Source organism: Callospermophilus lateralis, unplaced genomic scaffold, assembly GCF_048772815.1.
Source record: "Callospermophilus lateralis isolate mCalLat2 unplaced genomic scaffold, mCalLat2.hap1 Scaffold_296, whole genome shotgun sequence".
Classification (NCBI taxonomy): domain Eukaryota; kingdom Metazoa; phylum Chordata; class Mammalia; order Rodentia; family Sciuridae; genus Callospermophilus; species Callospermophilus lateralis.
Window position 1 is genome coordinate 971,423 of NW_027513614.1, and position 17,057 is coordinate 988,479.

The 17,057-nt window shown below is 34.9% G+C and overlaps 1 protein-coding gene across 1 annotated transcript in view; it reads right to left on the bottom strand.

The window, feature by feature from the left end:
• Positions 1–11,650: 11,650 nt before the first annotated feature.
• Positions 11,651–17,057, bottom strand: part of LOC143387975 (transport and Golgi organization protein 1 homolog) — a 39,391-nt gene continuing 33,984 nt past the window's right edge. The window contains exons 20-28 of the mRNA XM_076842036.2: positions 16,592–16,652; positions 16,442–16,477; positions 16,298–16,365; positions 16,087–16,187; positions 15,766–15,903; positions 14,922–14,990; positions 14,742–14,818; positions 12,974–13,136; positions 11,651–11,964 (exon numbers count right to left, since the gene is read on the bottom strand). Of these exons, the coding sequence (XP_076698151.2) occupies positions 11,651–11,964; positions 12,974–13,136; positions 14,742–14,818; positions 14,922–14,990; positions 15,766–15,903; positions 16,087–16,187; positions 16,298–16,365; positions 16,442–16,477; positions 16,592–16,652 (1,027 nt within the window). The remainder of the gene's footprint in view (positions 11,965–12,973; positions 13,137–14,741; positions 14,819–14,921; positions 14,991–15,765; positions 15,904–16,086; positions 16,188–16,297; positions 16,366–16,441; positions 16,478–16,591; positions 16,653–17,057) is intronic.

Below are 17,057 nucleotides of genomic sequence, written 5' to 3' on the forward strand. Positions count from 1 at the left end.
TACCCTAGAGATTAGTGTTCTATCTGATGTGTGAGGGGTAAAGATTTTCTCCCAGGATGTAGGCTCTCTGTTCACCTCATGGATTGTTTCTTTTGCTGAGAAAAAAACTTTTTAGTTTGAATCCATCCCATTTATTGATTCCTGGTTTTAATTCTTGTGCCATAGGAGTCTTATTAAGGAAGTTGGGGCCTAACCCATATGATGAAGATTAGGGCCTACCTTTTTCTTCTGTTAGACACAGAGTCTCTGGCTTAATTCCTAGGTCCTTGATCCATTTTAAATTAAGTTTTGTGCATGGTGAGAGTTATGAGTTTAATTTCATTTTGTTGCATATGGATTTCCAGTTTTCCCAGCACCATTTGTTGAAAATGCTATCTCTATCCTGTACCATTGGTCTACCAGTCTGTTTTAGTGCCAATACCATGCTATTTTTGTTACTATTGCTCTGTAGTATAGTTTAAGGTCTCATATAGCGATACTCCCTGCTTCACTCTTCTTGCTAAAGATTTCTTTAGCTATTCTTGGTCTCTTATTTTTCCAGATGAATTTCATGATTGCTTTTTCTATTTTTATGAGGAATGCCATTGAGATTTTGATTGGAATTGCATTAAATCTATATAGTGCTTTTGGTAGTATGGTCATTTTGATAATATTAATTCTGCCTATCCCAAGAGCAAGGTAGATCTTTCCAGAAATAGTAAATGAATTCAGCAAAGGAGCAGGATATAAATCAACACCCATAAATCAAAGGCATTTCTGTATATCAGTGACAAAGCCTCTGAGAAGGAAATGAGGAAAACTGCCCCATTTACAGTAACCTCAAAAAAAATAAGATACTTGAGAATCAACGAAAGAAGTCAAAGATCTATACAATGAAAACTACAGAACCCTAAACAGAGAAATCAAAGAAGATCTTAGAAGATGGAAAGATCTACACATTCCCTTCTTAAAAGGAGAAAGGGAGGAGGAGGGAGGGAGAGGGGGAAGGTGGGCAGGGTCAGATCAGAATATGATAGCCCAAAGGGTGGGGTTTTGGCCTGCTGAGAACTTCTAACTGAAGGAGATTGGATTCCCGAAAGCAACCTCAGCAGCAAAGCCTCTGCCCTCCTCCTGCCCTCCTGTCCTTCACCCTTCTCTCCCAAAGCCTTCTCTCATAAAACCTAGAAAGCTCTCTCTCTCTCTCTCTCTCTCTCTCTCTCTCTCTCTCTCTCTCTCTCTCTCTCTCCTACCCTCCCTGTTATTCCCTTCCTGTCCCCTTACCCTCCCTTCCCCCCTCCCTTAAAAACCCTCATTCCAGACAGGACCTGCCTTAGGTCCAGAAGGAAAGAAGGCTATACAGAGAGGCCAAGAAAAATCTGACCAGACAGGGCTTGCTAGGACCCTGGCAGCCTTTTACCATTAGCTCACACCCCCTTTCCAGTCATTTCTACATGGCCATCCATTCTTCATGGAACATAAACATAAAAACAGGAGTTTTCCCTGGATGTGTAGGTCTTTATTTCTGAAGGCTTTTAGGTCAAATAAAGTTCTATTAAATAAATGTTATGATTTTTAAAATGTAAAGAAATATACTAGTTCATAAATTAGAAGAAGCAATTTATAAAGATAGACTCTTTCTGAAACTCATCTGAATTTTTATTGCAGTTCCTGGACCTTTTATACAGCTATAGAATTATGATACTGTATTAGTGATAAGAGGATAAACAGTCCGGTAAGACAGAAAACTCAGAAAGTGATTGCCACATGATTTATGATTGAGGTGGGACTGCAGATCAGTGGTGGAAAATGTCAGTCTTTTTAATGAGTAGTGCTGAGACAATTGAGTATGTGAAATTGAATGAAATTAAAGCTCCTCCTATACACCATAGACAATAATTCTGTGTGACATATAGAATTAAGTGTGAATGGCAAAACAATAAAATGCTTTCAAGATAATACCTTTATGATTTTGGAGTGGGGTAAGTTTTCTTAAATATAACATAAGCACTGATTGTAAAGGAAGATATTAAGAAATTTGATATTACTAGCAGTAAGTATTTATCATAATCAGAAGACACCATGGCAGACAAAAGTCATTCTTAACATTCAAAACTAATACTTGGTGTTAGAAGTTAGCAATGGTTCCTATCTTTTGGAAGAGTGAATTGAATAGGGTGTGGGGAAGGACACTCCCAGGAGGCTGATCATATCTTTCCTAGATCTGATGCTAGTTATACAGGTGTATTCACTTTGTGAAAGTTCAGCAAACTGTGCTAACAATTTGTACATTTTAAAATGTATATGCTCTACTTCAACAAAAAGTCTTTATAAAAGAAAACTACTAAGAAGCTATTTGTAAAACATTTGTCCAGCAAAATAATAGAGACCTCCTACAACTCAATAAGATAGACATCTCAATAAAAAATCGAGCAAAATATTTGAACACACTTCAGAAAAGAGAAAATTATTTATTTGATTTATTCGAAAAGGTGCTCAACCTTATTAATCTTCAGAGGAATGCAAATTAAAATGATTGATCGCTTTATACCAAAATTGGCTAACATGAAGAATCTGAGAAAACAGTACCTAGTGAGGATGTGGAGCAATGGGAACACTACTGCACTTGGGCTAGGAATAAAAATTGGCACAACCACCTTGAGAAATGGATTGTCATTATGTAGTAGGTATGGAGGTAACATGCCAGGTGACTTAGTGATTCCTCTGTTTCAGAAATGGGTGCTTATGGGCACCAGAAGATGTTCAGAAGAGTATTTATAATAGCCTTGTTAACTATATCCAAACACTTGAAGTAATTCAAATATCTATCAACACAAGAATTTGTACATAAACTGTAGCATATTTATACAGCCATGTACTACATAATAGAATGAACTTTTCTGCAGAAAAATTCATATATGATATACATACATGTGAATATGTATGTACATAAATATAAATGTATACATAGTCACATTTTTCATAAAATTTCAGAAGTGTTTCTTAGCTCTCTGAAGTTCATCCCAGATGTCCAGGTACAAGCCCCTCTTCTAAAAGTACCCTCATTTGTCAATCAAAGGAGATGCATAAAAAAGGTATTATGTATATATTTAATGATATCAGCCTGAGTCCATTTAGATTTGTTAATGCAACAGTGGAATGCAGCCTCCAGGCCTTCCCATTCTTGCATTTGTCTGTCATAACATTTCCCTTCTGCAAGAATAAAATTCATTGATTTTTGGCACCTCTATAGAGTTTTGCATCTGTCATCACTATACAAGTTCAGAACATTTCCATCACCTCCCCAAATTTCCTCAAGCCACATTTGCCATCAATCAAATGTGTATTTTCAAATATAGTGTGTTAATTGCTTCATGTATTTCAAATAACTCATCATTAAAAGTAGCATAACACATTGATGAAGAGAAACTTGAAAAACATCAACCAAAATCTTTTGTTAAATGTATTTTGAGGTTCTGTATACATACTTGATTAAAATCAGCTTATTTGCATCTGTTCTCTATTGGTAGTTTCAAAAAAGGGAACATACTGAACAGTTGATTTCTTCCTTCATATGTTCTTGGTGGGTAAATGTTGTCATGTTGTTCTGGGTGGGTTTTTAGTTTTAAAAATTTTAGTTGGTTTTGGGGAAAATGTTCAGTTATACAAATGGCCCTTTTATATGGCAGTCTGTATAGTACTAATTTCTGAGAATAAATCATACAAAATAGAATGAAGAATAGAAGTTAGACTATATAGTTAAATTAAAACATAAATATCAAATTGTAAATTATTCTTTATTAGGAGTAACTAAAGGAAAGAATGTATTGATCAACTCTGATATTAAATGTCTCAGACTTTAGAACAGAATAACAAGTATTTTAAAAGCTTTTCTTGTCTTTGTTCTACCACTTCATATTAAGATGCTGAGTATAATATAGAAGTACATATGGAATATAAATATTATGTGAGCATATTATACTCTTATGTATAATTGGGCTTTCTCAAGTGATGTTTTTAACAAACTTTTATTATACATACTATACACTATTATTATAGAAATTATTATTTCTGCTTAAAGGTGATTGTATGGTTGGGAAATGCAGATATATTATGTGTAAAATTAAATACTTTCTAAAAAAGTATAAATCAGATGTTCATGAATTTTGGAAATAAAAATACATAATGCCTAGCTAGTTCTTAAGAGGTAGACTGTATCTTCTGTTTGTCAAAGTATTTACTCTGAATTATTGGTGGAGCTAACTTTTATTGAGGTTTCTCTGTTGCCAGGCACTTTATTACCAAGATTGCCATCAGAACCGGGAAGGACATTACTATCAGGATTGAGAAAATTGGTCTGAAAGACGCTGGACAGTGCATCAATCCCTATATTACATTTAGTGTAAAGGGTAAATAACTGGCAAATTGCATTATGTTTTTTCTCATATGGGACAAAGTTTTTGACAGGGGATGGTCTTGTATATGTGACAACTTACTTTAATGCATTCTATAATGAGGCAAAATCCTAGAAGAGATCATAACAGAACATAGTTCTGAAAGACTTACAAAATATATTTCCTACTTGCTTTTGAGTTTGTATAGATTTTTGCTCTTCAGATTCCAGCTAACGTGCGGACTAAACATACCCATTGTCCTTAACAGCAGCTACAGCCTTCAGGATGTAGATTAAAAATAGCACTCCTCACCTTCGATGGGTGTGTAGTTTTCTACACAAAGCCCCATGTCCTGTTTTCCCATCTCTCCTGCTTCAGCCCCTCTTCTTCCTGTGCTACTGAGGTATCAACATAGGTGAGTCCTACAGAGGCCGATGAAAATCAGGGGACAGGGAAGTAGGGTGCGTCCATAACATCCATGCCCTGAAAGCAATCCCGTGGGATGATGATGTGATTAAGGAATAAATTATACCATTTTACAGAAATAACTATAGTTAGTACAAATGGCTTATTTTAATCTGTAGTTTTGCACCAAAGGAACAGATCGGTGCTGAAATTAAATGGAGGAACTTTTATCAATTGCAGAAATAAAGTCAGATCCATGGGTTCATTAGTGCTAATTAAAAGAAAAATATGACCACAAAGAAAAAGATTTATTTAAAGAACATAATCCACAGCACTAATACTGGTACACTTTTAAATTCTGATGTTACCAGTTATCAAATATAAAGTGTACTGGAAAATATTTACATTGTTTGATAGACCATTTGTAAAACTGCATACTCATTCAGAAAGTATACTTAAAACACAAAAACATTTAATGATGTTGTAAATGTTAAGTTACCTTTGCATATGTTAAACTGAAATATTTTTATGTAAATATTTTTAATTATTAAATTTACTAAATTGTTTTTGAGCTTTTTGAGACACATAAATGAATAACACATAAACACTGAGTAGTTATTAATGAGTCCATGTTGAATTTGATTAAACTGAGATTTTAAAACCCAGAAAATTAAAACTATATATAACGTACCATCTGGTTGTTGTAAATTCAGGGTATGTTTTAAACAGTATAACCAGAATTTAGATAATATATATGAAAAATTATTCATTAACAAAAGGGTTTTTGTTGGCTGTTCTCATCCATTTTTGGTTCTTAACAGGGAAATTATAAGGTTAGGTTTAAAGGCTTTTCTAAATAAGCCATATACTTGATCAAAGTTAGAAATTGGTGGCAGAGCTCCATTGTGGCAAATTATATACTCCAGATTTTTTTTTTTGCATAGAAAAATATAGTGGGCTATTCCCTAAAGAAAACATGTTTGTTCTTTTTCCACTTCACTATGAATATCAAGTTTTGTCAACTTGGCCATGTAAAGGCTTCCTTGTCCCCTTCATGAGGTCTCCTATCCAGTCTATATTCATTTCTCTCCACATACCCCATGAACTTCAACAACTCTCACATACTTGCTCACACCAAATAGGAATCTCTTAGCCTGAGAATCTCCTTTCAGCTCTTTCCATGCCTCTTTAGGAACTGTAACCTTTGCAGTTTCTAGATTTTCCGTCTGTATATGTGAATGCTCATAAGCAGAAACTTATTTGTTTCTCCAGATCTGAATGGCATAGATTTAACTCCTATGCAAGATACTCCTGTGGCTTCAAGAAAAGAAGATACATATGTTCATTTTAATGTGGACATTGAGCTCCAGAAGCATATTGAAAAATTAACCAAAGATTTGTAATTATCAGTTACTGACTTCTTAAGGACTTCTTAAGGACAGTACTTATCTGGGTTTGTGTTGATAGTGTACTTAACACAAGATCTTATGTCACATAGTTATGAATATTGACTTAAAGTCAAATCAACAATTTTTTTTTAAATATGAGAATTAGCAGTTGCATTATCTAGTTGTGTAATAATGTGGTTAAATATTATTTGACAGGGAAGTTTTTCTCATAATACAGAGTTAAGGAAGCAGGTTCTCTAATAATTACCTTAAGTCCTTTTAGGAACCTAATGATTACTTTCTAACAGTTAAAGAATTATTATTTTTTCTTTCAATAAGGTGTATTGGGTAAAAAGATACTATAACTGGCAGTTAGTTTGTAATAATATGGAAAGGACAATCTGGGCATGGTGGTTTCAGGAGAGAGAGAAATAAAATAACAAAGGAACTCTTTTAAATTTCTATTCTAATATAGGTGCTTATTGAAACCATTTTTATAGGTACTGCTGATACTTAAGTAACTTCTGTTTTTCTTGTGGTATTTAATATTTTATATTCTTTGGTAGTTTATGATTCTACCTGTGTACATAACTTACATTCTTGCTATACAATTTTGTTGTACTTTGTAGAATTAAATGATATGGAGAAATGTCACTCAGACATGGTAGAAGAGCTTGGAGTGACAGCCACAGTGAGTTATCAACAGTTGTGTCATCAGACTGTTTGACACATGTTACTTTGTAAAATCATAGGCTTCTGGTGACACATAAGAAATGTGTGGTCTCTGGCTTATGTGGTTTGTTTTAATTCCTTAGGTGCAGCTATCTTCTTTGAATTCAAACACTACAAGCCTAAAAAAAGGGTTACCAGCACCAAGTGTTTTGCTTTCATGGAGATGGATGAGATTAAACCTGGGCCAATTGTAATAGAACTGTAAGTGACATACATATAGGATTCATACTGTTCTAATGGTTACTAGTTCATGTTTCTTCTTAGTCCCTCTTATCTAGAATGTAACATTGGAGTAAATCAATCATCAAAGTATTTTAAACAATCATCTTTCTATTGTGGTTACAGATACAAGAAACCCAATGACTTTAAAAGAAAGAAATTGCAGTTATTGACCAAGAAACCACTTTATCTTCATCTACATCAAACTTTGCACAAGGAATGATTCTGACATGAATAATGTGGAATTTCTGTGAATTTTACCACTCAGTAGAAACCATCATAGCTCTGGGTAGCATATTCATTCTTCAGGAGGCAGGAAGTAAGCCATACCTATAGGCCAGTGAGTCCATTGCAAAGCTGTACCACAGAACTAAAGTCCAGCACCTCATTGTTATGACTCCTTTGGATACAAGGTTTATTGTAGATTTTGAAACATGTTTTTACTTTTCTATTAATTGTGCAATTAATAGTCTTTTTCCTAATTTACCACTGTTCCTACTTTGCTTCCTGGAACAATACTGCTGTGGTAGGTATGCTCATCTTCAAACTTTAAAATACAGCAATAAGAATGTGCTAGAGTTTACACATTTGCTCACTTTTGCTCCAATATGGTCTTTTGATTTGAATTAACTTCAAACTTTTGAATTGAAGTGGGTAGGATAGTACCAGATTGCTTTGAAAGGAAATTGGATCAGTTATGGTCTGTCTTATAGGCTGTTCCTTAGAGCTGGCCTAAATTCACCCTCATCTGATAGTTCTACTTAGAAATAGTGTGCCTTGACCAGATCAATATCTTATATGGGAGTGCCCCCCAGATTGTAGCTGTGATTTTTTTCCAGATGACCAGATTGTTTTTCTGAAAGTGAGCATATTTTTAGTCATGTTGATTAGTTGTTCTACATCACATTGCTATTGTTTCTAGGGTTAACATTAATGATTCTAGGGTTAACATTAAAACCATCTCTCTCAGAATAATTACAAATTTTGGGGTGGGTTTAAACCATGTCATCTAAAAATAATTGAGTCAGATGCTAATGAGATACTGCAGGAACAACTGCTGTTTTTCTGACAACTGATTGTGAAACCTTAAAACCTGCATACCTTGTCTTTATAAAGTGATGAGTATGCAAAATCTGGAAAGATATTCTATTTTTTTTAATATAGGTAGATACAACTGCCATTTATTTCCTATTTAGATATATTGACATTCATATGAAAATATGCAGGTCATTAGCCTATTATAATTTCACCATTTACATTACTTTTAACTTAATGATGAGACATAAATAAAACTTTCATAGTACACAAGGTGGATATTTGAAACAAAGAACAAAGATTTGTGAGGAGCTTTTTTGTGGGTTACATGTAGAACCCATGTATTTTAATATTCACTATTTTAAATGAACAATGCATGAAGGGAATGCAATACTTGGCCTATTTTTAAACTAGTGTAAACCCTAATCATACCATCTGTTTGCTTTTTAAAATGAATAACAGTTATTTTAGCCCTTGCACTTCAAGAGATCTAGTCTTTAATTTTTCAGTTGTCTGTTAGGTCAATTTTGGTTACTAGATGAATGTTAATAAAACTATATGAGCCTGAAAGAATTCTCAACCAAATTTAGTCTTTTCTTTCATCTGGATTGGGTTAATTTCACAAGTGCAAAAATAGTTCAGTCTACAGTAGTTCTAGGAAATGAAGAATTTGCCTTAATAAAATGTTCATTCAACTGAAACTCTGAGTAGTCAAAATTTCCAGACTGTAAACTTCTCAAGAGAAGGGCCTCATCTTTTCCATGTCATGTAAACTTTCCAAGGTGCTTGGCAGCACTCTGTACCCTGTGGAGTACTCAGTACCTTTTTGTTTGATGTTACTGATGTTTGAAGTTGCCCCCTTAAAATCATTAAAATGTAGCAAAACGGACACATTGTTCTTTCTGTTTTTTCATAGACTATAAAACATGTATATCAAAGTGATAATTTAAAAAAAAAAACCTTTTTTTTGGTTGTAGATGGACACGGTACCTTTATATTTATATGTGGTGCTGAGGATCAAACCCAGTGCCTCACACGCAACCCCAGCCCCTCAAAGTGATCATTTATATGAAGAAACATTTAGCATCCTTCACATAAGAATGCTTTTTTTTAAACCTCTATTTATTTATGTGATGCTGAGGATTAAACCCAGGGCCTTGCCTGTGCTAGTCAAGTACTCTACCACTGAGCCACAACCCCAGCTGCCACCAAAGAATGGGGTTATATGAAAAAAAAGAGGATGCTTTGTATGAATGTCTTTCATCAGCATTAAACAAACTTAAATTGAACATTGTCATCAGCTTAGCTTTAATTCAGACCTGAATGACCAAACCTCCCCTGCCAAAAAAGGTGGTTTTATCTTGAAGCAATTAACACAAAACAATCTGTATCTCACAAATTAGTTGTTTAAATTTACTTTCTAGTGTGGGAGGGGATGAGTCACTGGACAGTAATTACAACTATAGCAGTAATACTTTCAGGTTGAAACACTACTGCTTCACAAATGAAATGATTTTAGTAACTATACTCAAACACAATTTGCTGGAGAGGACTTCTAAAACTTTTGAGATACAAAAGTTTAATTGAATCAAGGGACAGTATTCTCTCACAACCGGTATATGGGCAGCTACCTTGGGCTTTGCTACAGAAGTGGTACAATCAGATGGATGTAAGGAGAGTCACCTATGGGTGGGTTCAGAACTGCTCAGATAAACTACGTAGAACACGTTATAGCTTACTAATAGAATAAATACAAAAAAGGCTTAGAGGGAAAACTACTGTTGCTTTGAATAAAAAAATAAATCTGCCTTTCCTTGAAAATCTATCTTCCTAGCTGACATCACCTTTATTTAAAATCTATTTTAAAATTAGAAGTTATAGTAACTTCAGCATTGCCTTGTGTCCTGTAGAGGTTGAAAGATACATTCAAAATTGGTGTTTGTGACTTAAATTTTATTTTACATGGTTAAAAATGGCATAAGCTATTATATGGTTTTCCTCTTACACACAGCTGCTGCTTCTGATATCAAATGGAGGCTATGTAGATTGAATTCTTCTAACGGACTCAAATTCTTTTTGATTTGAGTCATCTTCAGTAGTTTAGAGATTTTGTTTCACAGAGATTTTGTTTCACACTGAAGCTTTTGCCCCTATTTTGAGAATACTTAGGGGACATAAAAAGAACAATGATATGTTCTAGGTTTCAACAATCCTATTACTTTCTAGAACTTTAAAGAATGGAAGAATATGGTCTAGCAGTAAACAAAAGTACCAGGCTTTTATAATTTTATTTAAATCTTAAACCTCTTAAAATGTACTGTTAAAATTGCTGTAATTAAAATTACAGCTCTGGAGAGCTAGTTCTTAGAAACATTGTTTTAAAGACAGTAGTTACCGATTCAGGACTTGCTTTAATTGATTTTTAAATAAAATATATTTGAGTATCTGTAAAAAAAAAAAAAGAATTTAATTCAGCCCATAGTTGCTGATTAAAGACATTATAAGCCTTAGAGTTTCATTCATTCTTTCTCAGAGGATTATACTTTTCTAATTTTTTTATCATATTTCTTGAAAATCAGTTGCAAGGTATGGGAAAGAGAAGAGTGTGTGTGTACATTTTTTAAAAGAAATTTCCTTATTTTTTATAGACATTACATACCACCCTATATTTTACTGTTATAATGCAATAATGGCAAAAGCAGTAGAACTTCAGGTCAAACAACTCTTGCTACTAATGTAAACTCATTCTCAGAAAACCATTCTCACATGGACAGTGGTTAGAAAAAAGTACATGAATGTGCTACAAAAATAGAGCCACAAGACTTCTCACAAGTATAAGTCCACAGTTGACCAAGGTCCAGCCTCCTTAACAGTGAGCAACAGGAAATATGCTGTCAAGTCACCATCTTCAGTTCTGAGAGTGAGTTTACATGCTTCCCCAATGGCACAAAGTCTCATGATGATCCAATGAATCAACAGACACTTGGGAAATATTAATAAACAATTTTTTATGAACTATTGAAACAAAGAACTTCAGCAAGAAGGAAAATGAAGTTTATGATCTTTGAGTAAACATTTTTAGCATAACAGTCTCTGCGACCAGATATTTAAAGAGAAAAATCAAGCTTATAAAACACCATTTCTCTGTTATCAACTGGAATACACTAAAAATAGGATAATGGAAATAACATGTTCTTAAAGCATTTCCACAGGAAATGTCCATAATTATGACATTCTAAATCATTTAGCAATTGTATATGCTACATTAACTAAAACAAAGGTATTCCTTATTGAACATTTTAAAGTTGGAAGGATACTCTAGTTTAAGTGGGGGATATTTAGGGGGAAAATATTTTGGCTCCAAATGTATACTGTGCCAAGGCAGCTTCATTCTAAAAACATACACCATTTAAAATAAACTTTTATATTTTGAAGCCAATAATCCTTCAACACAATGAATAGTTCATAGTCCACTTTCTGACTAAGTGTCAGAGGTTAATTTTATGGGCCCTGTTTTAAGGCCTGTGAACAGCCCTCACTACTCTGAGAACTGGGTGTAGGTGGAGGTTCATCTTTAAAGCCTGAAGACATTAATTCTTTTGCAGCAGGTGGTGGCCCATAGTCTTGGGGACCATGAGTTGGAGGTGGTAATGGGGCACCAGGAATGAAGTATTCTCTTGGGCCAAATGAGCCTAAAGGTCTAAATGGTGCAGGTCCTGGAAAAAAATCACGAGAGTCAAAAGGCAAATCCCATTGTCCAGGTGGAACACCTGGTGCATATTCTCTGAAGCCTATTGGTGGACGCATACCAGGACCTGGAAAATAAAAAGGAAGTTATGTAAATACCCAGAAATTTCTGAACTTGGGTGATTTCAAGTATGTTAATATAGTCTTTAATTTCTCCCAAGCCTAGAACATCAACTGGTGAACATCCTGACTTGCAGATGAGGCAAACTGAAATGGAACAAGTTTAGGTTATAGCCTGGCCAACCAGCCATGAAGCAACATATTAAGGATTTAACCATGGCTATACCTAGCTCCAGGCTTATCTTTTTTCTTTCCCTACTATATAATTGCAGAATTATTTCTATCTCACAAGAGCTCCATTTATATTTGGAAGTACTATATTACCATGACAAGATGATAGATTATGAAATAAGAACTTTACTACATCAAAGAAATTTTGATAAAAGGAAATCCCACTATTTATTACTGTATCCATTAAAAATTCATGAAGCATTTCAGCATGGACTTTACACATGCCATCAGAATCAAGGTGCATGCCCTCCTGGAAAAGGCCTTCCACAGCCACCTAATTAAATCAGCAACATTTATTAGGTCACTGTTAAATCCTCCTCTTTAACACTTCCCTCTGACTTTTCTCAAGGTAAGGAGGGTTTGACTTTTCCTTTTCTATATTCTATAACCTACTGCTTATGCTTCCATTATGGGTGATTACAAACTTTATGCTATAGGATTTTCATATCTGTGACAAAATTTTAAGTTATGTCATGTGTCTCATCCACCTTTCCATCTATTGCAGTGCATATCAACATATTTTCAACAAACATCTGCAGAAGTAATATTTCTGGCTTTTCTCAATATAGCCCCTTATCCTTGTCTATGAGATAGCTATTGCCTATCTCAGTATAAGATTATGTAGTGTCCCATATGTCCCAGAAAACTGGAGGAAAAGTTAAAATGTACTCAGCTGTATCCTTTCATTGTTAAGACCTGAGATAGCAACCAACTGTTTTAGCAAGCAATAGAAATGAAAGATGAATGTGATTTATAAGTCAATCACTACTGTTCAGATCATCATACCAAATGGTGGCGGAATTGGCCGAGGCCCAAAAGGCCCACCAAGCTGAAATGGCGGTCCATACCAAAAGGGAGGTGGTAGAGGCCGTCCCATTGGGGGTCCCATAGGGGGGCCCATGAAGGGTACCCCTGAGAAAGGAGGGGGCCCTTTCATAGCCATATTAACCTGCAATTTAAGATTTGAAAGCAGTTAAAAGTGTTAAAATTCCTATGTATTAAGACAAAGTACCAACAGCAATAAAAGCTAAAACCCAAAACAGGCACCTGTCCACAGAACACCATCAGTGCAGCAAAACTCTACCCACCCCTCCTGTGTATTCCCACTGACAGCTTACAGAAGTTAGAAGGATTCCACAAGAGGGAGCAGTTTGTTACTGATTGTATCTGCACAGGAAAGGGAAAGGCAAGAGGACTGGCAGAGGTTATTAACAGAGGTGATTTCTGACCAGTATGTCATGCTGTATTCACTACAACCTATTTCAAAGGGAGTCCCCCCCTCCCCATCACTTCCCTTTCATCACAATAGCTCATTACTTCCATATTAAGAATGAACAGAATAAAATGAAAAATCTATTTTCTACCCATGTAATAATAGCTACTATTCAGAGTATCTTCAGTAAGTCTTTCATATATTATTCAACCTCTGAGATCTTTAAGTAGACTGTCTTGTTTTAAATAAGAAGGAACAAAAGCAAATGGATTATCATAATTGTTGAAGGCCACACTGCATATTAAAGGGTCTCAATCCCAGGTTTGCCTCCAAGCCATGCTTTTCCCACCTCTACTCCTCTCTAACAATGGGTCTTTGCTCTCTTTTAAATATTCTACTACAAAGGGGTTTGGGGGTCTTATCTAAGCTGCCCTTAGATTGCTCCAGAGATGTATATTCCTGGAATATGTATACACTGGAACTTGAGAAGTATTTTCCAACACAATGCTATATACACAAATTAGGAAGACAAGGCTTTAATATTTACTTTCATTTACTGTACACCATTTGAGATATTTATTTATCATTTCCTATGAGTAGTGGGTTTGAAACTAAACAATTAAAAATTTATTTTATTATAGAGCTGCAGAAGACCTACCAGATATAATAACAACACAGTTACAAGAGAATACACTTATGTGAACAAATGAGACCATTGCTTGGGACTGGCTCAAGAGGTCATTTCAGATTATCACTGTTGCACAGAAACAGTATTTCACTTTCAGAAAATCTGATACCAATCTAATTCAAATCACTCAAAATAGGGTTTGCTCAAATGGAGGAATTCTTAAATAGCATTCTTCCAATCAAAAATAAAAATGATGAATTATATAATTTATAATGAATTTACTCTGCCTTAGAACATTCAACACAAAACACCATATAAAGTTAGAGTGATAACTTTTCACATTCTGTAGTTCATTATAGTTGTACACACTTAAACCATATTTCCAAGTTAAGGAGAAAAGTAAGCTCAATATTGCATGCAGTTTAAAGCAAACAAGATCAGTGTCATGCTCTGAATATCCTTCCCAGAAATGCACAGAATAAAACCCAATTCAGTTCTCAACCTCTAAGTACTTACTCCAACTGGATGCTCAGTCAAAGAAGTAATGGTAGAAACTGAGGGGGTCTCAGGTTCTTGGGGAACAGTTTGCTTTTTGAAAACCAAATGGGATAGTACAAATAGAACACAAAGAAGGATAAAGCAAAGAGCAAGTACTGTAGGAAAGCTACATGTTCCTGCACGACCACGTGATTCACAGTAACTACAGAACTTACCTTGCCCTCATCCGTCACCTTAGCTGGAAAAGAACTTTTGGAGCTGCTGTTCATGTGAGCTGGAACACATCCTGGGTCTGTTAGAGATCAAAGAATGGATTCAGACTTATTCTAACATGAAAAGAATAAAAATCCTGCATCCACAATTACAGATTCTTTGAAATTACTTGGTCTCTTTACCAGAGGCAACGGGTTTCCCAGATGCCTCAGAAGACCATTGAGTACGAGGTAAAGGTCCATCCATTGACCCTTGGGAAAGAAAGATCAGAGCCCTTGTATGTATTTTTCAGAAGAAATAAAGCACTGGTGGACAGGTCAGGGTTCAACAATAACTAGAAAGCAACATTAAAAATGGATTGCCCAGGGGTTGGGGTCGTAGCTCAGTTGTAGAGTGTTTGCCTAGCATGTGTGAGGCACTGGGTTTGATTCTCAGCACCACACCATCTACAATTAAAAATATTTTTTTTAAAAAATGGGTTGCCCAATACGTAAATCACAATTTATGAAGAGACTTAAGTAAAATAAAGAACTGCCTTGGGTTGATAGAACAGCAAATTAATACGTACTGGTCCTAAACTTTTAGCTATAGACTTGAAGTATGTGTAGGTTGGCTTTTCTTTAGTCTGTATAACCTGACTTCCAATCTTACCAAGACTACAGTCCTATTTAGAATTGGAAATAAGACTCAGTATTTCATATTGGAAATATGTATGCTACATAAAGTTTAAGGCTACTTTTATAATATTTGGGAAAGGAACACCATAGAGATTTAATTTAAAGATAAAGGTTTACACTTCACAGTGTAAAATTTAAAAGAAAAAAACAATACAGGGACCTCCAGAAAAAAAAAAATGTTTTCTATTCTAGAACAGATTTTACAGAAATCATTCACTAAGATAAAGTAAGAAATTATCTTCTATATATTGTACAGGCCCAAATTCTATGTTTTCATTAGAATATTCAAAAGGGAAAATAAAACAAAACCTTGAAGCAGTTTACTATAAATCAACATGTGAATGCTCACCAAATCCATTTCTAGGCATATCTCTTTGATTAAGAGTAGCAGAAGGAGGTCTCCCAGCTGGCTCTGCTGTCAGTGGAGGGGAACATTCTCCACCACTCACGGGGGATGGACCAAAAGAGCCATTATGGCTCAGTGGACCTAAAGACAACAATGCCGTGTTACTACTTTAAGGCAGCCTTCTCCCTGACACCAACCCCGACACCTCCCGCTTTAGCAAATAATTCAGATTATTTCATAACCTTTACGCACAGAAATAAAAAGTAATTTACATACATTCTGCACCAAGAAATAAAATAGCTCCTTTTACAAAGGGCCCCCTACCTCTCCGAGGAGGATTTTGTAAATTTGGTCTCCCCGGCATTAGTTTTACAATCACAGGTTCATCTTGCCGCATTGCCATCTTTTGGGTCATTTCCAGTAGTCTTGAATATTGAGAAAGAATGGGCTGAATTATGAAACAGCAATCATAGATAATATCTAGCATAACCTTAAAATACTATAAAACATACAGTAAGACACAAAAATCACATACTTCTGTCTCAAATTAGCAGCTTCCCTTTTCTCTTCAGCTATAGCTCTTTCTGCAGAACGAGCTTTGAGCTATTAAAGAGAAAATATTCAAATTCAGTTGCGGTAGGCTATGCAAAAAATAAAGAAAAGGGGGAAAAAATCTTACCCAATTATCATGAGCTTTCTTCTCATGCGTAGCAATCTGAAAAAGACAAGACATTAAAAAAATGTTTTTAGGGACTCATTATAATAGCCTATAATTGTCTGTATTAGATATCAAAGAATTCTGCAACTACAGGACAGTATTAATTACTACCTGGTTTTTAAATGAGCGCTCAGTTTTCTGTAATTCTTCTTCCAACTCTTCAATTCTCCGCCTAAGAATTACAACAATTGAATAAAATTTGAAACATTCTGACCATTTTCCCTTTATTCCATCAGCTATACTTTTAAAGACTTTTATCATACATAAGAAAAACATTTCAATAGTTATATGAATCCAGTGTGATCAAAACTAATACTACAGGCCAGGTGCAATGCCACATGCGAGTAATCCCAATGATTGGGAAGCTGAGGCAGGAGGATCACAAGTTCGCGGTCAGTCTCAGCAATTAAGTGGGAACCTATGCAACTGAGAACCTGTCTCAAAGTAAAAAAAAAAAGGTCTAAGGGTGTAGCTTAGTAGTAAAGCACCAAAAATAAATAAATAAATAAATAAAATAAAAACCTAATACTAATAACTTCTTTATCATTTAATTGCTAGAGATTCTGAATTGATAAAT